The following is a 23,846-nucleotide window of genomic DNA, read 5'->3' on the forward strand; positions in this document are numbered from 1 at the left end:
ACACATTTTCACTCTGTTGCTAGTGCTTTCTGTTGTGTTTTATTCAGTATATATTCACTGGCAGTCATCCTAGGGGTGGTTGCTCTCTGCTTGAGAATATTTGTTGCACAATGTGCACATTTTAATGTATACGCCATATTATGCTTCTATGTTACTTTTTGTCTTTTTCTCTGCTTCTTTAAAAAAAAAAAAAAAAAAAAGTTTCCTTTTTCTTCAAAGTGATGCATTTCTTAAAGAAGCATATGGGGAATGTTTGTGGGGACCAAGGCTTCTATTTCATTACATGGATGCAAATATTAGGAGTTTTACGCTGCTGAAGAAGTGTTGATGTTTTTGTTGTGGAATATAGAGGACAGGCTTGAAAGCCCAGGATTTTGCAATGCATACTTTTACCAGTGTCATATGAGTGGTCTGCAGAGCCTCACAGTATTGTTTTGCAAACCATAGCTTTGAGGGCTGAACTTGCAACATTCAGGTAGTTTTAATAAACCTTCACCATAGTTCATTTAGCAATGTGTATATGTTTGTCACTCCATATTAAAGGGGGGAATTGGAATTGCCAGTCAGCAGAGACAAGCAAGCAATGCTGGTGCTCTACATAGAGGTACATTTCAAGGGCTCAAGAGGTTAAAATGGCTTTAGTTTCTTTATTAGAGTTCAAAGTAAGTTCTTTTGCAGGAATCTTAACATCAATAAGCTGGTAAAAAAAATTGCTGTAATCAGCCTGCCAATTGGTTTATATAACCGAATACAAGTGTCCACAGATAACACTCAGATAGTTTGACTGAAATTGTGCGTAGAATCGGTGTGGAAATAACCTTTTACGCAGGGGCGCTTACATCCTTTGCAGTTCTTAGGAGATGGGTTCTTATCTGTTCACCTCTTCCGCATGCACCGTTGATTACCTTTTTGTAATAAGCTAATTGATCTCAATAATCCTTATCGTGTTAAATGTTGTTTTGATTTAATAATGTAGACACAAGCCAAGTCTTCTCTGTGGAAGATGCGCTTCTTACATGATCTGGGGTTATGGTTACAGTGACAAAGTGGGGTACGTGTATTGCCAGAAAAAAGAATATATAAAGTTGCTTTGCTGCTCATATCTGTGCAGGCCTCCTGGGTAGATACATCCACTGTTACTTTTCCAGTTTTTTGTCCAGAACTAGTACCTGAAAGCTTTAATTTTTAGCAAACTTTTTTTTTATTTACCAATATGGTGTCGCATACAAAATACATACCAGTTATAGCTTTTCAACTTTCCTAAAAAAAAGTTATTGCTGTATTTTTTTTTGTCTTGTTTACTTTTTTTTTTTCCCCCCCCTTTCTCTCAACCGTTTAGGAGCTGTCTGAATAACGCTCCGGATTGGGCGCTTTTAACTCCCTTTTCACCATAAATCTGTGGGAAACCGCCACGTGTCATTGCATGTATAATTTTCTTGCCACGGATAGCAAGGAAAAGCTGGAAAGGAGGCTTCCGAGGAAGCGGAGCAGACATTTGGGATTGGGTCCGGAGGACCTGGGCTTTCAGATGCCTCAGGTAAGTGTCTTCATTATTTTTCTGCAAAACCTTGGCACAACTGGTGAAACTAGTAGGACATCCTTATTTTCATTGCAACTTAACTGATGAAGCTAAAGGACATTAACATAGAGATGACTATGCTTGCCTTTTGGTGCTACAAATTACACTAATTGTAAACCAAACTCCGCTAGTAAAGTGTTTATTCCTATTAGTTTAAGGAGGTTGTTGCTATTCCCTGGCAAGACAGCTTAGGTTAAGGTGCTCAACTCTGGTTCTCAAGGGCCACGAATAGGTCAGATTTTAAGGATATCCTAGCTTCAGCACATGTGGCTCAGGCTCAACCTTTGATTGAGCCATCTGTGCTAAAGCTGGGATATCCTTAAAACCTGACCTGTTGGGAGGTTTTGAGGACTGAGTTGAGCACCCCTGGCTTAGACCTTGTCTCTGATTTGAAGTCCCTAATGTAACAAAAAAATGAAGGCATTTCTTAGTTTGGCTTGTAGAACTTCTCAGTACTGATGCACTAGGGCAGCGTTTCCCAAACTTTTTTTTCCGTGACCCAGTTATTTTTGAACTTCTCCTTCGTGACCCACTAAAAAATGTATGGCCTATAGGTAAAATAAACAGTTATGAATGTCCATACAGATTTCATATATTCTCCAAATCCCCTCTATTCTCTCTCTCTCCCCCCCATTCTCTCTCTGACCTGCACAGTGACACTTGACAGTGACTGGGTGGGAGACAGTGACTTAGACACTGACTGGGTGGGTGGGAGACACTGACTGGGTGGGTGGGAGACAGTGACGTGTGGGAGACAGTGACGGGTGGTGGGTGGGAGACAGTGACGGGTGGTGGGAGGGAGACAGTGATGGGTGGGTAGGTGGGAGACAGTGACTGGGTGGGAGACAGTGACTGGGTGACAGTGACTGGGTGGGAGACAGTGACTGGGTAACAGTGACGGGTGGGTGGGAGACAGTGACTGGGTGACAGTGACTGGGTGGGTGGGTGACAGTGACTGGGTGGGTGGGAGATAGTGACTGGGTGGGTGGGAGACAGTGACTGGGTGACAGTGACTGGGTGGGAATAATGAAAACGGTTTTAGTCTCCATTCATTTTAATGGACATAAATGGGGAAGACTGCTTCACAGCATATTGAATAGGGGGCCTATGAAGAGCGTAAAAATAATTGTGCATCTCGTGTGTTAATTGGTTCTCACTATTTCTCCCCCAGCCCTGTGTCAGCGGAATGGATCCTCTTTTCGGGGATGCCTTTCGGAGCCCTGCGTTCGGTGAGCAGACTTTAATGAGCACAGACCTGTTGGCAAACAGCTCCGACCCAGACTTCATGTATGAACTGGTAAGCCTGCTGTAGAAAGTTATTTGGGTTCCCTGGACTCATTTCTTTACTCCTAAACGTATTTTGGTGAGAACCTTTTACATGAGCATAAAATGAAGCCTGCACAAGCAGCATGGCAGTGCCTTGGCTACAGTTGACGGTCAAGATTATTCAGCATTGCTTATGGTTGTCCAGAGCAAAGGGAAATGAGCAAGTGATATGAACTTCTTTCATGGAAACAAAGCTTTGTGGCAAATATATGCTAATTCGTATAGTATACTGTTACTTTATTAGGCATAATAATGTAAAACACTCTTGAGAGGGGACGTCGCTTCTAGTGCTTTTTACACTTGCTTACACACAGCTCTCGGGTACAAAAGAGACATTTTTCAAACTCCTTTTCTATCCATATTTATAGTTGATCACTTTTTAATGTTTTACAGGTTGACACCTTTTATTGGACCATGAGACTTTGCTCTACAGATTTTGTTGAACATGGGCTTTAAAGATCTCTTAAGTCTCAACATTTCAAAGCAATATATAAATTACTCCAATATTTGCACCTTTTGGTAGCATCTCACTTTGCAGTGTATGTACTCGCGTGAGGAACCTACAAACTAAACTGTCATCATATGGTTAAATGCTTGTTGTTTTTTCCAGGATCGAGAAATTGGCTACCAGCAGAGCCCAACAGAAAACTTCCTGACCCTGGATGACTGCAAAGACTTGGACAACTTGGACTCCTTCACGGATATCCTTGACAATAGTACACCCGTGACTTCTAATTGGGAGCAGTGGGACACGTACTGTGAGGACCTGACCAAGTACACAAAGCTAGCCAGCTGTGACATATGGGGAACCAAAGAGGTGGATTACCTAGGTCTTGATGACTTCTCAAGTCCCTATCAGGACGAAGAGGTGATCAGCAAAACGCCCACACTTGCACAGCTTAACAGCGAGGACTCTCAGTCAGTCGCTGACTCCCTTTGCTACTCTGAGTGCTTCCCAGGCGCCAAGGCCACCTTTTTGCCGGGGAAGAAAATGGCAGCTGGGCGGGTGACTGCTCCAGTATGCTCTTCCAAGAGTGCCCATGCAGACGTGCCATCTGCTGACTGTGCCCAAAAAGCTATCAAGCCAGCTGCAAGCACCCAGGTGGCGGTGAAGACTAATGTTTCCTGCATAGAGAAAGTCAACATCCACGGAGAATGCAAGGACTATGTGAAAAAAGCCATGGTGAAGATCAGCTCAGTACTTCCCAGTCAGCCGGTAACCACAGTGGCCACTATTGATGCAGCCAAGGAAAACACCTGCTTTTGCGGGGCCATGGCCAAGAGACAGGAGAAGAGTGGGGAGCCATTGTTAGGCCGCAGCGGAAGCTGTGCTGTCCTACCTTTCAAAGAGACTCAGAAGCTTTTCTGCCCACCCCCGGGAGTGACCACAATTGGTGCCGTAGATGGGAGTATTTCTGCTGGTGCCTCTGTATCCGACCCCTCACAAAAGAAAGAGGAGCACAACTACTCCCTCTTTGTCTCTGAGGGGTTGGTGGAGCCGCCAGCCAAATGCGAGAGCCCTCGGGATCAGGAAGTTGAAGAGGAGGTGGACTTGGATGAGGAAGATCATGACGAAGGGTTTGGCAGTGAGCATGAACTATCTGAGAACGAGGAGGAGGAGGAAGAGGAAGAAGAGGAGGAGGAGGAGGAAGACTACGAGGATGACAAAGATGATATCAGTGATACCTTCTCTGAACCAGGTATTTTATTTTAAATGAGTTACCCATGAATGATGTGTTAAGATGTATTTCTCGTTTTGTTTATGTGCTTGCTAGATTTTAGAGATTTACACCGGTGATCAAATTGTTTAAATGCACTATTTAATTGTTGGAATAACTAAAACTTCTATATACATGTACAAGGCACTATGACACGGATACTCGCATTGTAATCAATGGGAGTTTCCCTATGATCGTGCCCCACCTGTCACTATCACAGTTTAATGAATATCCTCCGTAGTTACTGCACAGATATCCTACACATATAATGTGCTATCAACTAGGAAAACAAGGCAACTAAATCTGGCAGAATATCTAACGGAATACAGTTGAAATGGTATTTACTCAAATTATTCAGGGGAAGGGGATATTTAGTGACACTAACTCTGATGTTTGGTGCCCTGGTCTGCATTACATGAGTTTTTGTACAGTTAAACTAGAATACATTTTTTTTTGTTCCAGCACACCCTGTCAGGCCTGGTAAAGAGGCATGTTGTACTGAAACATAGCTGCTTTCTATGTATTTGCAATAGAATAAAGCTGGAATTGATTTGCTGCTATTCTTATTAGAATATTCTATACAGAGTGCCGGACCATAAATGTGTTCTAGTTTATCTATAAAAATGTCCTTGCATATCCTGTGGCACCTGTGTATTCTCTTCTCAAACAACTCATCTGGCTAGTAAAATGATGGTGCAAAACTAACATGTGTAGTCGATGCGCAGGTAGGTTTCTGTAACGTTGTACACCTAATGGTGGGAATAAGTATGTTTTGATGTGTATCTACTTTATGCTGCATTGTTCAAGAAATAAGACAAAAAAGGACTTGGTGTATCACTACGCAATGCCTCCCAGCCTTGAAGTACTTGCAATATCATTTGTATTACTTGAGCTCAAGGAGATGAAGGAGCAGCAGTGCAAATCAGCTGCTGGTTGCATAATGGGGGACACATTTACTGTGTTATTTCATCTACACCACGGGTGGCCAACTGCCCAGTTCTCAAGGGTGACCAACAGGCCAGGTTTTAAGAATACCCCTGCTTCAGCACGCGACTCTGTCAGAATGATTAAGTCACTGATTGAGCCACGTGTGCTGGAGCAGGGATATCCCTAATACCTGGCCTGTTGATGGCCCTTTAGGACTGGCATTGACCACCCCTGCTCTACTCTTTGATAAAGCGCCCTAGAGGCGAGAAACGCGTCAGAGGATTCTCCTTGTGTTTTTAATTTTTGGGGCTGTTAGGTAGATTTTCTACGCACATGCCGGCAGCCTGTTCTATTTTTGCTGTGCTCGCTCCACTTCCCCTTTCCTGCTCTACAATGTTCCACTCCAAGCTGAGATTGCTGAGAATACAGTATATACCCATCTCCAGGTTAATTGTCCAAGTTGACAAGGAGCTGAGACATGGACTCGAATCGCTGTCTCCAGCTCCAGAATGCTATGTCTTTGACCAGTGAAAATGTTTTTTTACCTTCAGGGTACTGATAATGTAGAATATACGGTCTTTGGAGATTGATATTTTAGATACAGTAGATACTTTTAAGAAAATATTATTTGCCAAGTAGTGCTATGCCATAGGAAACCATCCAGCAAAGGAAGACACCATTCAAGTGAATGGACCTTTTAAATGTCTTTGTAATTATGGCCTTAAATATCTTCTTAGGAAGGAATGCTGTATATAGAAATATGCAGAGCAAGTTAAAATATAGCTACATTTCTGATCTGAGTGGAGGTCTGGTATTTCATGGAGTGGGGTTTAGAGGCAATCATTTCTGACCAAGGAGATACCAGGTGTTGGACTGTTGAGGACCTGTACCATAAGACCTCCTGGTTTAAACTGTATCAAGGAACAAAAAGTTGAGGTCTTCTTTGTCATAAAGTTCTACTTAGGCCACCACTGATCATGGCATATTTAAAATCTGTGCTACATTCTTTCCACGGTAATATATTGTTCTTGCACTGGCTCATCATCAAATTGGCACACCTTCTGTAGTATTTCTTGTTTTGGTGTGTAGTGTAAAGCCTTTTCTTTGTGGGATTGCACCTTTTTTACCCCATTGCTGTAAGAGCATATTAATACAAAGTGAAAAGCTGGTAAAACACCCAGAAACAGCTAAAGTAGAGCTCAACTCGCAACAGGAACAGTGGAGAGTACAACGAATCACGCCCCACATGGACCTTTCATCATGTTGAACCTGAAATGTTTACTCCAATGTTCCTGAAATAAGTTTTTTGTTTTTCCCTACAAGACTGTTGTGAGTAGAGCTGTACTGTACCTATTTCTGGATGTTTCCCCCCACTTTTTTTTCTCCCCTTTTGTATTTTCACTGGTTGTGTTGTCCACCTCTGTGAAACATCCCTCCCTCCCCCCAATTATTTCATGTAAGAGATTAATGAAATGCTGTGGGCAGCAAAGTGTTGCAGGCTTCTTCAGGCCGGGCTGTTCTCTGCACGTTATGGCCCGTTCTCTGCACGCTATGGCCCATATTTGTTAAACTGTGCTATTCCATAAGACCCCTTCCTGCTCCGGAAAACCCCTTGCAGCCCACTTCACTTGTACGGGCTGTAATTTGTCTTCCAGCGCCTGCAGGTGTCTTGTGGAATCGCCCAGCTTAGTAAATTTGAGCCTATATATATCTTTTACAGGATACGAAAATGATTCAGTGGAAGATCTGAAAGGAATTACTCCTGTGTCCTCAAGGAAAAGAGGAAAGCGACGATACTTCTGGGAATACAGTGAGCAGCTGATGCCGTCTCAACAGGAGGGGATACTGAGGCCCTCCGAGTGGAACAGGGAGACTTTACCCAGCAACATGTACCAGAAGAATGGGTTACACCATGGTAAAAACTGCATACTGCTGCTAGATCCATTGTGTGTAGGGTTGTATGGGTTTTAATACAGATGGATTGTGTATTGTCCCAATGTTTTTTTTCTTTTCACCACGAGTCCCTGCCCCGTAGAGCTTACAATTTAATGGTGCCTGAGGCACAGGGAGATTGTGTGACTTCCCGAAGGTCACAAGGAGCTGACATGGATGCAGATGGGTTTTACCTGCTCAAAGGCAGTGCCATTAATTAACAATGAGCTGCTCATTAAGCGGTTTTCAAAAAACAAGAGAAAGCAAAGTGCAGGACAAGCAATAAAACCATAAATAACGCATTTAATTGATTGCAATAACGCATAATAGTACATAATACAAATTTCCCAGATAACATCGTACACGGTGATGAAATAGTGGTGTGTGTGTGTGTGTGCGCGCGCTTAATGGTGATTTGATTTCAGGAAAGTTGGAAGCTGTTAAACAATGTGGGAACACAATTAAAAAATGGTTATATTTTTGATGAAAGAAAAGATTGGGAGTGGTTGTTTTCAGGCAAATTAGTTTTGGATGCATCACATTAAAGCTGCAATTCAAGCTGCCGTTTAAAATAAATGTGTGTGTGTGTGCATCGATACAATCTGCACACTGATAAGTGATTAGCTAAGCTGCAGATCGATCCGTTCTCCTGTAATCGATCGCTTGCTCCAGGTTATTTAATTCAGTTCTTGCACAGCATTGTGGGCAATGTATTCTTGGAATTTGATTGACTGGACAGTTACTAGATATAATTGGTTCACTGCTAGAGAGAGGGTTGGGTTCAAGAGTCAGAGCCTATCAGAAGGGGCTGTCACTTTGGAAATGCTTCCAACATTAGAAACATTAAAATGTCTTTAAAACATTTTTTTTAAATGCTATTTTCTCATAGTACAGAACTGATTTATTAAAAAAAAAAAAAAACACACGTAGGATATTGCTTGAACGGCTGCTTTAAAATGTGCCTATGTACGTACATTATCCTAATGTGCATACATTATCCTATGCACACTACTTTCTATGATATTTGAGACCATACAGATGTAGCAGCCTGTTATTTCCTCCCTGCATCTGAATGGGACTCGCGCTGTGTGAATCCTACCAGGTTCTGCCTGTCTATAAGAGACGTGCAGGAAGAGAGAGACTGAATCAGTCACTCTACCTGCACGCCACCAACAGGCGATCGCGCGACTTTTATTTTATTTTAATAACACAGTATTGAAGCAGGGGGGCTCCGGAGCTGAACCGCATTGATTTCAGGTCCGGGGACCCCCTGCTTCCTGAGTTACAGGCCCCGTTTTGGGGTGCCGTTATCCCACTTTTTTGTTTAAATCCCCTGATTACGTGGGCTGTGACGCGGGAGAATTTAAACATGGCCGCAGAGATACCGGCACCCCATAACTCGCCTGTAACTCCTGAAGCAGGGGGTCCCCTGACCTGAAATCATTGTGGTTCAGCTCCGGAGCCCCCCTGCTACAATACTGTATTATTAAAATCAAATAAAAGCCCTGCGATCGCCTGTTGGTGGCGTGCAGGGAGAGTCACTGATTCAGTCTCTATCTTACTGCGTGTCCCTTACAGACAGGTGGAACCCGGTAGGATTCACACCGCAGGGATCCCCGCTGTGTTAATCCGATGGGCCATTAGTCTGGCCGCTGGAATCTCGCGGCATGCTAGAGATCACCGTGCAAAACACGCACGGCAAGCAGAAAACAGGTAGCTACAGCTGTATGACCACTTACAGCCTATTAAAGTGAATGGGCAGTAAGATGTCTTATGGATCAGCACCACTTAGTAAATATTGCCCTCAATTTGTTGGGAACAGGTAAATACACAGTGAAGAAGTCTCGCCGGACGGATGTAGAAGACCTGACTCCCAACCCTAGGAAACTCCAGCAGATTGGCGGTGAGCTGCGTAAGCTCAACAAGGTGATCAGCGACCTGACGCCGGTGTCCGAGCTTCCTCTAACCGCCAGACCTCGCTCCCGCAAGGAGAAAAACAAGCTGGCTTCCAGGTAAACAAGAAACGCTTCCCTGTGCACCGCAGGGCCTTATGTGGGACAGGATATGCCTGCAATTGATACACAGAAGGTGTTTCTGGAACTATAATGTGGTATTTTTATTTTGCAACCCAAAACAGTTTAAAGTTGGGCATTTTTGTATGATTTTGTTTAATGCTACAGTTCGTTACATTTACGCAAATGCAATTGTCTAAGTTGCTGATCGATCGGCAAACATCCTGCTTCCCAGGGCACCCAATATTGCTGCCTATTTGAAAAGGGGAGGTGCGGTGGCTTTCTAAAATCGGTATTAAAAAAAAATATTGCGCGTGTGTATGCATGTTCTTCAGTATTAGGTGATACCTTTTTTTATTTGGACTAACAATTTATGTCATAGGACAAGCTTTAGAGAGTTCTCTCTTCCTCAGGTCGGCAATACTGATTAACACAGGAATCTCTGGCTAAAACAGTGTAAGGGAGAGCAGGAAGAGAAGGAAAAGAAAAAAACAGAGCTGTACTGTAGATAAGGTGGGGTGACAGTGTTTGAAGACATAGAAGGGTGCGAGGAACAGCATGGGGGGTGGGGGAGGGTAGAAGGTGTGGATAAGAAGAGGTACAGGCAGGATGATTACAAACAATTCTGATAGTGTGTGCGAAACCCCATATCCGTATTAAGTCTTTTTTGTTTTGGTGTCAGAGTCTTATCATTCTGAGCTCAAATGTTTTCCGTTCTTGGGGGCGTTTAAACCTTCCATTGACGATTTTGATTTTTAAATCATTTATGGAATGACCTGGTTGTAAGAAATTTTGTCCCACTGGTGAGCAGTATCTTCCTTCTTCATGGTGTTGTATGGTGTTATTTATTCTGCAACTGGACTAACACAGCTATTTCCGTTATATATATCTATATCTATCTTCTTTAAGCTCTTGGATGGTGCAGCAATTTTCAGCTTTGTAGCAGCCGTTCATGCTCCCGCTCATGTGTTGCAGCGGACGCACACGCCATTGTAATGCATTCGCAGCGTGTGAAAAGGGGACAGGGGTACTATGTGGTTGAGCCAGCAGGTACAATAACGCAGGCTACATCTGTATGTGCTCAAGCAAGAAATAAAGGATTTCATAAGGTGTATTGTCTTTCACCTGGTTTATTTGCATTGTCATTCGAGGTAGTGCAGCTGTGCTATTGGACTTTAGAGTATGTAAATAAAGTGTTTTGTTTATGGTATCATTAGAGGGAGAACAGGCACTGAGGGATAACACCAAGGCCAAGATTCATCAATCGGCGATGCTGGGGATCACACCCCAATATGGCGGCAACTGCTATTGACCAGGGTACGATACTCTGCATCCCAGCCCAAATGGCATCATCACAACAATGTCGGCAAGACTTTATTTTCTGAACGCCTTAATGTATAATGCTTTTATTTTAAATTGTCCTGTATTGAACAGAGATGAACATGCTTTTGCTAGGATGGTAGCATTTGCCTGTATTATTGGAGAGAAATTGAATCCATTGCTGGACCCATTCTCTATCCATGTTCTCTACTCTGTGTGCTTTGAAGCTGTTTCACAGCATATTAAACAGGGGCCTTTCGACACTACATTATAATTGGATGGACAGACTCTGTGTAGGTCCTGTTTTAGTACCCTGTTGTTTTACAATGGGTGGTAGGATTAAATGGGTCACTTGTCATTTCTGTATTCCTGTTACCATGCAGTGCTTTATTGATCTATCCTTCTTTTTTTTCCCCCATTATTACTTGGTCACTTTGATGTAAGAAACAGACTTGATAGACCAGTGTTTCCTTTCCGATCTCTGTTTCGCCACTTTGTGTCTGAACATTTTTGGTTCCGTATGCAACTACAGTTATTCTGCAGTTGGGGTTATTGACTAAAATCACTCGATGGATAGTAGGTTCCTTTTTATATCTCTGGTACTATGATTTACTACGATGAGAGAAATGTAGGGTAAGGCCTGTTGTTATTTTCTGTTATACCAACTGATAGAAGGTTGGGGGAATTTTAGACACGGTTACCCATAGTTCCCTGCTATATCCATAAGGCTTAAGCTTAAATGTGTATAAAAACAAGGTGTGTATGCAGCTGGCTTTCAGGGGCCCAGAAGTGACATCCCGATGTAAAAGTGGTATATGGTGCGCAGAAATAATTAACGGCTTAAAGTACACTCCCTGCAGTAATGCCTTCACTATATGTGCTCTGAAACCCATTGCCAGTCCCTCTGGCAGCGAGAGGTTTCACATGCATTGCTGGAAATAGTTTATTTATTTCCTTTTCACTTCCTTGTTTACACAGAGCTTGTCGGCTAAAGAAGAAAGCTCAATATGAAGCAAACAAAGTGAAACTATGGGGCCTGAATACAGAATATGGTAAGTGTTGTATTTTGGTTCCATTTCATATAGGCCTGGAGAGGAACTGGGGCCTGGTGCACCGCTCACCTTCAAAATCTGTGTGACCTGAAGGTTGTGAGGGTAAAATATAGCAAAAGGATTGTGCTTTCAGATCTTAAGAAATGAATCCGTTACCTGCATAAGGGGCCTGAATAGCACAACTCTGAAACACATTTATAGCTACTTTTAATAATAAAAAGATGAGCCTCATTATACAGTAGAGCTCATTCGAATTAAACCAATGTTTGAGACTTCAATAAGGTAGCTGATTTATTACATATGTTTCAATGCTGGTCAATAAATGTATTCATCATTTAAACCAAAGCAAAGTTAATCGCAGTGTTTTGGGTCCTTAACCACATTATCTGCACAGGCAGCATAACCACCAAATATACCAAAACTACCAGCAGCATGTATATGTATTTGTGTGTGTAATAAAACTAGAAGAATATCAGGTTCCCCTAGCAAATCACGTGGACACGAATTAAAACTTGGGCACATCTTGGATATATTGCATATGTTTATTTCCTTTCTGCAGATAGCTTGCTGTTTGTGATCAATTCAATCAAACAAGAAATTATGAACCGAATGCAGATTCCATGGGAAGAATGGTCCGCCAGCATGGAGCAGAAACTGGATATTCTCATTAAGGACACACTGGGTATGATCCTGCCTCTCCTCCCCTTTCTCCAACTTCTTTATCCCTGTTAAGGTTTTGCCCCATTTCTCTCCTCCCCCCCCCCTACAGACTGCACTTTAAAGCTCAATATTTTATAGACCACTATTTTTTAGCCTCTTAAGAATTACTCCTTTTTAAAAATGTGTTCTGACTTTGCTACATACTACCCCTCTTAACAACATAATAATATTCTTTTTGTAGAGTGTGTATATTTTAAACAGATTTCAATATTGCATATCATTTCTAACATTACAGTATAATATTTAATAGCATTTTGTAATGATTCCGTTTAATATATGGCAAAATAAAAGTATTGGGTCTTGAAGAGTACAGTAAAATGTGTACTACATTCTTCTCAGAGATCACTCCATACCTCCCGTGTAAGCACAGGTTCTAAGGAACACGGGTTAAAAAACACTGGTATACACAGATGGGAGCATATTGTTTGACATGTATGAGTCTCATTAGATATATATATATATTTATTATTATTTTAATTTTTTAAGGGTCCTCAGTGTCTGGCCAAACCTCTGAGTTTGTGAACCAGGTTTTGGAGAAAACCTTAGATGGAGATCCCACCGGTGGCCTCGTGGGACTGCGTATACCCACTTCAAAGGTGTGACCGCCTCTGTCCATAATCAGCACTGGTGTGTCGTCCTTCCACATCTCTTCTTCAGCCTCCAGTGTAAATGTCATTCCGCTTGCATGTATCTCTTCCTGTCAGTTATTATAGTTCTTACTATATACATATATATTTTGTTTTAAAGCAGGCTCCGTAGTCTTAGAAATCGAGCAAAAGAAAATGTAAACAGTCCAGAGGACCTAATGCATGAGACAATGCTTGATCACAGGATTTCTGGGTGTTAGTGGTGACCGGTTTCCTAAGCTGCTACCGGCAGTAACTCCATCATTGCCAGAGAGTTCTTAATGTGCGGAAAAAAAAACGTATATTTAGTACTAGTGTGTTGAATTTGGTTTAGAATCAGAATCTGATTCCTTGTAGTTTCATTATATAGTTTTGAGCTAACGCCAAAATTAGCCAGTAGAAGCTCTGAGCACAATAGCAGTGAGAGGAAGCCACTAATACACAACCCGTTCTGCTGGCATTTCGAGAGACGCAGCCTTCTCTTCTAAATGCAGAAGGCACCTTTTTGGGAGTGCTACTGGGTAGCCTAGCGTAAGTGTCGGCACAACTGGCCCTAAACCCAGAGCGTTCCTCTCACAGCGGAACTTCCTGCAATGTATAAATGTCTGTCAAAAGTGAGAAACTATGGAGAGAAAGAAAAAAAGACTTCTCTTTGTGCCTTGTATTTTGCGGCGTGAAAAGACACTTAAGCCGTTAAGGTTGTTTTTTTTTTAACGCTTTAAAAAAAAGTTTAAAAAAAACAAGCAGTGTGGGGGGGGGGGGGGTGGGGGTGGTGCTATAAAATGCTGTATAGTGCATAATTATGGGGGTTAAGCTTAAATGTTCAAACTCCTTATGAATTCCTTTTTTTTTTTGTTTTGTTCCGAATGTACATAGGAATATGTTTGAAAATGTAGATATGTGCCACAGAGTCTGAATTGTATAGAAACAAAAAAGGCAAAAAAAAAAAAAAAAAAACCTATGGATGGCTCTTCAACTTAAAGCCGTAATACTTTTTTTCCGGTACTTTTTAGCCGGAAAAGCGAAAAACATCAAAATTGCACATTACTTTTGATTGTTTTCTTTTTTCTTTTTTTATTTTGTACCAAAGACAAACACATTGAAGTGGCAGACTGCCAGTCAAAGTAAAGATTTGCACAGCTTATAAGATACAGTACTGAATGTAAACTATGAAATGCATATAAATATATATATATTATCTATGAGAAAGTATATTAAAACATTGAGGTCAGTGGAATTCTAGGGAGGGAATACCGAACTGTGAACTTTATTATTATTATTATTTTTATTTTTTTTCTTATGTAGTGGTCCAATTTATATAGGTGTATATATGGATGGTGCGTTCAGTCTTATGTCTACGGTCAAGAGAGAATTAATTTCCCTTTGTAGATAAACTGACTTTAATATATATATATTATTATTATTTTTTATAAAGATTTCCAGATATTTGGAGGATAGTTGTAGCTGCTACATTTCATTGAATAAGTTGGGATAAACTTCCAGAATCTGATTTATTCCCAGCAAGGCTAGAATGGTATGTGACATGTTGCAGAGCCATTTTGGCACTCAATGGATACAAAAATTAATAATACAAATATATATATACATATATCTATATTTTTGCTATTGTAATGTGCACGTGAATATATCCAGAGACAAAGCTCTAGAAATTCCAATACTTTATTTGCCAATATTTTGTTTTTCTTGATCATACAGAGCATGATAAAATTTAACATGTTAAAATAAAACGGAAAAAAATACCCCAAAAAAGAAAAAAAAAGATAGATTTTATATTTTTGTACCAGTTTCGCGAGAATTGCTTCTTCAGATGTTAGTGACTTGATGATTTTTTTTTTTGTTGATAGAGGTGAATTTGTTTTTATCCTGCATGTAGTAATTCTGTGTGCACCCACCGGTAATTCTCTGCATGGAAGGGGTTTGTAACTCCTTTAGTGCTAGGGAATATTGAAAATAGTTATGTACGGGCACTCCCTGCATCAACGGATTGAAAGCTCCTTTAAGTTCCTAGGTCCATTAATGAAGAGATCTAGAGGTATGTCAACACGATAAACGGCCCCTCCTTTTGCTCAACACTTTCATTCTATTGTTTTCTTAGTCCAATTCAGCCACATGTAATTTCTAAATATACATCTTGGAGATGTTGGATATCCCCTTTTTATTAAGGAAGTCATAAGGCACTTCAGTAATTGTAATGCCAAAAGGAAAGATTGCTCCCTTAGAAGTGCCTTACCCTTGTTAAATGTGGGGGTTGAATCTGCTCATAAAGTGCTTCAATGAAAATTTGAAGTAATCGATCATTAAGATGCCTGGAGTGCTGCAGAAATTTCCTAAACTACATTCCTTACATCCACTTAATTTTCAAGTTCATCACTTTATTTCTTTTATATGGGATGCAAATTTGTGGAATGACCTGTCACAATTAAAAAAAAAAATGTATTACTTATGGTGTGCAATTTAAATATCTGCCTCATTCCATTCACTACAAATAATAATAACAAAAGTATTGGTTCTAATTAAAGAAGCAGTTTAATGCTGATTGTGTCTGGAACCTGACAGGCCATGTTTCTTAATCAATATGGCATTCTTGTCTGCCATTCCATGTGGCTACAGTACTAGTTGCTTGCAGTCACAGTGGTACACACACACGCAGTTTATTGCCTTTGCGACCTGCCATTTATAGATCTGGAGTCACAGAGCCCCATGTGTCTCCGTGATGAGGCTTACCATGCAGAGAATTACTTGTCTAACCCCTTCATTCACTAAATAGCAGCAACAGTGGTTTAGTGAATGAGACATCTTTCCTAGATGTAGGATAAAAGGGCAAGTTTGCCGTCTATGTAGTGGTGCTGAATAGGGTACAGAGAGAGATTTACTTAGGCCTGAAAGGTTCCTGCTGGTAATCCCTTGGAGGCCGAGTGGATAAACCTGGGGCCTACATCTTTAGTCAGTGTTATGCCTTGACGCTTGGATTGGAAAATAAAATAATTAAAGACTTTCCTCAAGGCCTGGTGCAGTAAAGCTTTTTGTTTCATGGGCCCAACTTTTTCCTAGCAGGTCCCCTGTCTCTCCCTTTGCACAAAGTCCCAGCTTCAGGTTCCCTTACGATGGAAGAACTTGTATTACATTTTGTCTAAGCCTTTGGCCCACAAACTGGTTTCCTTTTTAGGACTGCTCTTCAGTTGCTGCTATGTTCAACGTTCAACGCTCAAGCGCGGATTTTGGCAGGTGCTTGTTCGCTCTTTTGCACTCTATCTAAAGGAAGACCAGACCTTTTTGTTCATAACATTTCTGTTTTGTGTTTAATGGTGATTGAAGTGGGAGTTGGCAGGACTTTCGGAGTGCCTTATGACAACTGCTGTTGCTTCCTCTTCCCAGTCTGCTTCCTCCATGCCTTTTTGGAATAAGGAGTTCCTTGAGTATAAATATTGATCTTGAATATTGTTTGTCTCTTGTTTTTAACCTCCCCTTTGCCACAGTGGTGGTTTGGTGGCATTGTGCAGGCCTTCCTGACACTGAAGAGAAACCAAGCCAGAATTTTAGCTGATAAGATTTATCAGTGCAGGTGTTATGCCAAAACCTTTTCCCATATTCAACCGCTAGAGGGTGCTCCGACGTACTGTACATCTCAACCCTTTACTGCTGTAACAATATACCAGGCAGTTTCCTCAATGGATTGCTATTGCATGGACACATCCCAACTTCTGGCAAACCCTCATTTCTGTAATCGCATCAGCTTTATACAGAGCGCAGGGCTATATGTAAGAGAACACTCCTAAGGACAGTGACTTTTTTTTTTTAAGTGAAGGGGATAAACCTAGCTGCATGTGCTTGTGTCCACACACATGAACACGCTCTGCTCTCCTTCAAAGCACAAAGGAGTAATTGGAGTATAAGCCTCAGGAAACGTGTTGACTAACAATAGTGTATTTCAGTGGCTCTCTTCTAAGGTATGGCATTTTAGAAAACCTATTGTTTTAATATCTTATATTGAAACCCTTCTGAGTCAGAAAGCTTGTCTATGTTTTGCAATGCAAGGCAGGCCCCTGTTACAGCAATGGGTTCATGCCCCTTGAGTCTCCTTTAAATCTCAAGTATTAAGGCTTGTTGATCTCTGCTCCCTCACACAACGTAACCTCTGCCAGCAGAAGGGTCTGCAGCGCAGTGCACAGCAATAGCAGGGAAGGGGGGTAAAGAGCAGACAGGACCAGGATAGCCATCAATACATACAAATTCCACATGGTAAAGTGTGATTTGTTGTAAATAAGGCAGAAATGGAGCATGGTGACTTTTTAACTGCACTATTGCTACCCTGGCTCTATTTCATCATAAGGCATTGATTTGTAGTGGGCGCGTGCGCCTGTTGCCCGAACAATGTGTGCACTGCAGATGGAGGCGTGGCGGACGCTCACATTGGCTGAACTGCACATGTGACGTGGTCGTCGCGCGAAAACAAAAAAAAAAACATTTCGGCTCAAAATTCTGTAGCGCGGTTGCACGCACTATGGGCGGCCTCATAGTGGTCCTGCATTTTGTTCGCGACGCACGTGCCGTCGCGCTCACTATAATCGCGGCCTAAGAATGAAGTCCAATTCTACGTTTCCAAGTCACTGTTATTAAGAAACTCACAGTACTACTTGTAACCAGAAAGCATTGTAAATAGTATTGGAACACAAGGACTGGACCAGTCTCATGACATGGAGCCAGATTGGCAACACAGGAGCAGCTCCCTGCTAGGTGGCCATCTTCTCTGGCTTAATTTGAGATATTAAGGCTCATTCATAAAATTAAAAGCAGTGATGACGTTGCTGACAGATCTGGTTTGCTGCAGTGTTGCCCTGTAATGATGTATCCAAATTCCTGTTTTGTTTTTATGTAAAGAACTTTTGTAACAAATATCATAATGCACTGCATTACTTTGTAATTTTTGTGTAGCTGTTCCCTTATAAGTGGTATATTTGGGTATTCTCCAGCTACATTACCATTGAATCCTATAGAAGTGGGGATATTCAGAAGAATGCCTGGATATGTGGAGGTATCTGGGAGAACAGTGTCACTCGCTACAGATGTCCTGTAGGTCAGTACAAGGCAAGACATCATACATTAAGATACAGTTAAACCAGTATCACGCCCTTCACCTTCATGAAAAATGACATCTTCAAGGCACTCCGTGAACCTGTCTACTTGTTGTTGTTATTAATTAATGGTTTTGCCTTCTCCATTTCCCTGCTGGGGTTTCATGCTTTAAAATGTAGCAGCATCTCTTTGCTACAATGAACCTAGTAACACCACACCCTGATGTTCATGCAGACATAGAGCACTCTCTCAGCTGGAACTGACCACTTCCTTGCTATTCTGGACACCAGCGCATTCTAACACAATGAAGTCTTGAGCTAAGCCTCTCTGTTGCTGGCAGGATTTGTGACACATCTTGCCACTGTATAGTATGTAAAGAGTTAATACTCACCAAGGTCAGAAATCCAGTATATTACACCCTTTTTTGTTGTTGTTGCAATTCCCACGAGCTTTTAAAGTTGACTGTCTTCTTGAAGGACCTGCAATGGTATCCCAGACCTTTCCAGAATGCAGGCGTTAAACTAAATATGTTCAGCTTTTCCCAGTTGACACTTTATTTTTTTACATATTTATGTGTACCTTAGAAAAGCACTTTGTTTAAAAAGGAAACAGATTTTTGTTTTTGTTTTACGTAAATATATATATATTTACTGCCATTTGCTGCTAACTCTGGACTGCTCTGTATGCTGCAGCAATACTTGATCTAAAATAAATAAAAGCTGGCAGTAAGATACAGAGGGGAGCTAAGCCTCGGGTTTGGTTGGATTCACACGGTTGTCCTCTTGACCTCATGTCATCAGGGACATGGTCAGGCAGTCCTGATTTTATATATCCCTTTTATTACAGGTCCTGTTTACCCCTAAGTGTGTGTGTGTTTTTTTTTTTCCTTCTTCGTTTTTTTTTCTATTGTAGGAGATATTTAAACTGTTAATAAATATTGTTTTATATGACCTTTTGAGAGCACAAAAAGTTACTTTTACAGATTCCATTTAAAGAAAGGAGACGAGCCTCCTCTTACAGAAAGGCAGGTACAAGAAGGGACTTTAAGGACCGAGATAATCCTTTCTTCAAATCGCATCTGAATTTGGCCTTTTTTAAAGTCTTGAATGCTGATAAATGACGACCTTTCTGGTGGCCTTTTATTATTGGTTCAAAACAAGTTGTTGGTAGAGTGCTAGACACATCAGCAGAAAGCCTTTCTTGAACTCAAAAGCTCATGCATAACAACACTTAATGAAGAAATTTCATGCTAGTCCAATGGAAAAAAAAAAATATATATATAAAAAAAAAACTTCTTCTTTTTTCACTCCAGGACCAATGAGATTACAAGAACTTTCCCGTTATTTGGGACAATACATTTTGTTTGGAGACTGTCTGAGCCTGGCCCTGAACACCAGGAAGCCACCTTGCACCCTCCTCACAATGACAGTGACATAGGAAAGCTGTGCAGCTTTACAGTTTAACCAGGAGACTCTGTGGTATTTAAAAACAGTTTAGATATGGTTGTACTTCGATGCCAGTAATACTCTGCTTCCTCTATTGTCATTAAAAATATATAACTTTATATATATATATTCTAATGTAAATCTATGTTTAGTGTTTTACTTACTGCTCTCATGAAAAGATACTTCAACATGTAAAACCATAGATATATATTTTGATTTCCGCATTGCATGTCCTTTACTTGGGGACAGACAGATTCCAGCTGCCTAAGGTAGCGCAGTTGCACTCAGATTGGGGTCCTCGCTTCCTGGGGTTGTAAATCCAAGATAAATCACCGTTTCTCTGTTTGTTCCCCCCCCCCCCTCCCTTCTCATTTGTGTATTTCCCTTTTTTTTTTTTTGCTTTGAAAACGTATTTTGATTGAACTTTTTGCACGCCATACACGCGTCACGCAAGGCCAGGTTGAAAAAAAATCAGGCGTGGTGGACAAATGGCACTTGTCTTCACATCTAAGGAGACCAGAAGGTAGGTTGCAGCTTCAAAGGAGCGTTGTCTCTTGCTAAAAAGATGATTAGGTGGCTCCAGGAATATTTATTTGGGGGATACTGGGAGAACATGGAGCCTAATTGCAGAAATGCAGGTCGCTTTAGCATCCAATCATATTTATAGAGGAGACCATCAGGAAATTGTTTCTAAGCTGAACTTCCACCTTTCCCTATTCACTTCTGTTACTTGGTAATGTTTGATACATCACCATGGTGACCACTCAATTAAATGTCCATTTTTGCAATATTGGTTTGCCCCAGATTCCTAACCATACCACCATCAACCAAGCCGAGGGTTGTGGTTTGAATGGTTTGTTATGCCAGTATTACTGTGTTTTCCCCAACATATACTGTACACTGGTGTTTTATTTCTGGCAATACGTATCCAGCTAGAGAGACTCCAGTGCATTGCAGTAAGTGTTATGACCTGTTTTTCTTAGGCAATGCTCGTTCTAGAGTCACATAGTGATGCCTTTGTTTCCCTTGCCTGTCGTGTGCGTGTGCTGTGGCTTTGATAACTGTGCCTTACTTGTACATTCAGAACAGAAGTGGGGCTCCTCCCAGGCCCCAGTTCTTTGGACCATTCAGGAAGAAATGTCGTACTGTGTGTGACAAACTAACAAGAAAAATGATACTTTGTGAGGAAACCTCGTTGGGGTGCCTCTCTCCTGTCCTTTAGGGCAATGGGGCTTATTTCCAGATCATCTCAAGGAGAGCATAATAAGCAGGGTAGGGTGTTGAGGATAAAATCGTTAAAAAAAAAAAAAAAATTAAATTTTTTTTTTGCAAATTTTGACTGTCAGGACTATGTTTGCACTGTATGGGTAATTTACCACCGTTTCATTTCCCTGGGAGGGAAAGGTGGGTGGAGGAGGGGAAAAAGCATAAGATTAAGCAGTAAATCATTTTCAGGTGATCATTTCAACTTCCCCAATGAAGAATAACCTACGGCTCTAAAAAGTATTTTGTACAGTTCTAGTTCTTCAAACTCCTTCTTATATAACATACACCAGGAGTGGCCAAATCCAGTCCCCAAGGGCAACCAACAGGTCGGGTTTTAAGGCTGTCCGTGCTTCACCAGAGGTGGCTCATTCATTGACTGAGGGATATCCTTAAAACCTGCCCTGTTGGTGGTCTTGAGGACTGGAGTTGGCCACTCCTGACACAGTGCACAAGCAACATGGCAGATCTGACAAGGGTCTGTTTCTGCCACTGCTGTCCTCTATTCCTGATAAACCAAACACCCAGCAGTTGTGGTTGCTTTTAAGCTAAGCTGTGTAGAGTTGATAACTGTTGTTTGCTGCAATATATTTGTCCATGGGCTAACTGAGGTTGTAAAAAGCAGATTTCTGTATGTCTCACTTCCCATCTTCAGAAGCATGGGCGGGGAGGAAAGTGACCAGAGAGGTGTATACTTAACATTTGCATGTTCAGCTACCTGTTAACTCGGTGTTGCCAACTCCATGTCATCTTAAGATTGTTGTCCGTGCCTACTTTTCCAGGTGCCCATCTTCTTTAGAAATGTAGGTAGGACTTCAGAGACCCAGAATATACAGGTGTTGGACAACTTGGACAGATTGCAATCTCATGATAACATGGAGTGTTTGCAGTTTTTGAGCTACGGTATAAATTCTACCTGGGAATGTTTTGGTTTATTGCTGCTATGAGTCATCTTAGAGGTCACTATGAGCAGGCAACCGCTTAGTTGTCAACGGCCAATAATATTTTTGCGCCTCTGTTCTTTCAGCAGAAAGAGCTTTCGACTATGAAAAGTACATAGTCATACCTGGTATTGCTTCATATTTCAGCTTGTTAATTTTCAATTGGTATGAAATGCTGCTTCAAAAAGAACCTTTCAATCCTGGACAGGCCTGCCACCAGCTCCCCAGTGCTAAAGGAGTTCAGTGTCTTGAGCCCTCTCATTCCTGATTCTGTGTGTATGCTCTGCAAAAGTCAGGTTACCATTATTTGGTAACCTCTAACTGCGGTGCCAGACAATGGTAACCCCACTCCTGCATTGCATCATTTTTTCTTTGGCCAAAACTACACTCTGGCTATTAGAAATGAAGAGATGTAACTCCTCCACTGCCAGAGATAAGCACTCGGTGTATTTATCAGTGATAAGTGATCAGGGTATCAATGTTAATACTTTTATTTGCCTTTCATGTTTTTAACTACTATTTTTGAGACCTGTCCTGCTGTGTATATATATTTTTTTAAGCAGCACGTCTAATACATTTAAATGTGCATGTTGTTCATTTTAGCTCATCAGTCTACAAACATGTTGACCTTGGTTGGATTTGTATTGCCCCATGTAAAATACACACAGATGAATGATGATGCAGTTCTGTTTGTGGCTGGAACAGAATCTGGTGTCTGTAATGCAAAAGCTAAGCGAATACTGTAAATTATATTATTTCCAAATTTCTTTTTCAGTCTGTTACTTTTTCTTCTGTTTGCCTTTCTTTAATAAAGTTGTTTGTCTCTTCACAAACAAACTCGTGTGATTTATCCTTATTTCTGCATTGCACACAATTCTCACGTTGTGAGTATGGCTGACATTATGTAACCGGAAACCTGCAAGATTCAACCATGATTGAATGAGGTTAGAAGACCATTGCCAGCAGTACTTAATGCTTTATGGTCTTAAAAATCCGGGTCAAATTTCTGACTCATCCGTTCCTCATTGCATGAAAACAGCAATCCTTCGCTTTTGTTTTGAATACAATTCCGTACTAAAGCACCATCCCATTGATTCATTAAGCTCTGATAAAGGGGTATGGGAGCTTTATGGAGTGCTAACTACCATTGACTGACTTTGTTTTGAACTTTACAGATCAAAAGCCGATGCCTGTTATTGGAGTTTAGAGAATCCCGCACCCCATATTGGTCAGGCTCCTCTGGATCTAGTATTCTAAATCTTTGTACCGGTTTTTTTTTTACATCAGATAATGCAGCCCTGGAATACAGTCACACAAGTGGATTCAAATGGCTGCTAAAGATTGTCTTAGAGAGACGCCAGACAAGGAAAATCTCAATTTTTATTCATGTTTAGAAATATATTTGCAAAACGATAAAAAGGGGTTATATTTGTGCAACAGGGCAGCATTATGATTTGAGCAGAGCTCTTGGGCCAGGATGTGGGGTATAACACCCCGATCCGGCAGTAACTGTTGTTCAAGTCCATGGCTGTAACCGCTGGATCGGGGTGTGATGGTCTCTGCATTATGGCTTGATGAATCTGACATAAATGTTAATTTGAAGGGGGATGGCTCCTACAACCCTATTGCTGCCAGAGGGGCCAGCAAAGCATTTAGAAGCAGTGTCCTGCTCAGCCGCTGTTTTTCTTGTACATTGTGTGCCCCCTGTTAGAAAATATTTGTTGCCCCTAATAAATCTACCTACTTATCAAACTTGCGACAGAGATGTCCAATATGACAAAAATACACAGTAAAATACTTATATATTCTCTTAGAAAAGGGTCATTTAGTTTAACCCTTTGGCCAAAGCATTGTAAGCCATGTCAAGGCAAGTCCTAACACTACCAGATAA

The 23,846-nt window shown here is 41.3% G+C and overlaps 1 protein-coding gene across 7 annotated transcripts in view; it reads left to right on the forward strand.

Moving 5' to 3' along the window:
- The window catches only part of CREBRF (CREB3 regulatory factor), a 33,056-nt gene extending 10,252 nt beyond the window's left edge, over window positions 1-22,804 (forward strand). For 5 of the 7 annotated variants that reach the window (XM_075600996.1, XM_075600997.1, XM_075601000.1 and 2 more), the window contains exons 2-10: window positions 1,340-1,537; window positions 2,751-2,876; window positions 3,516-4,605; window positions 7,271-7,465; window positions 9,305-9,494; window positions 11,793-11,866; window positions 12,426-12,548; window positions 13,073-13,182; window positions 19,619-22,804. In XM_075600996.1, coding sequence (XP_075457111.1) covers window positions 1,424-1,537; window positions 2,751-2,876; window positions 3,516-4,605; window positions 7,271-7,465; window positions 9,305-9,494; window positions 11,793-11,866; window positions 12,426-12,548; window positions 13,073-13,182; window positions 19,619-19,627 — 2,031 coding nt within the window. In that variant the 5' untranslated portion in view covers window positions 1,340-1,423 and the 3' untranslated portion in view covers window positions 19,628-22,804. Of the gene's footprint in view, window positions 1-1,339; window positions 1,538-2,750; window positions 2,877-3,515; window positions 4,606-7,270; window positions 7,466-9,304; window positions 9,495-11,792; window positions 11,867-12,425; window positions 12,549-13,072; window positions 13,961-19,618 lie in introns of those variants that run through there. The other 2 variants (XR_012801742.1, XM_075601001.1) reach the window with 2 other exon arrangements.
- The last annotated feature ends 1,042 nt before the right edge of the window (window positions 22,805-23,846 follow it).

The sequence above is a fragment of the Ascaphus truei genome, chromosome 5, assembly GCF_040206685.1.
Source record: "Ascaphus truei isolate aAscTru1 chromosome 5, aAscTru1.hap1, whole genome shotgun sequence".
Classification (NCBI taxonomy): domain Eukaryota; kingdom Metazoa; phylum Chordata; class Amphibia; order Anura; family Ascaphidae; genus Ascaphus; species Ascaphus truei.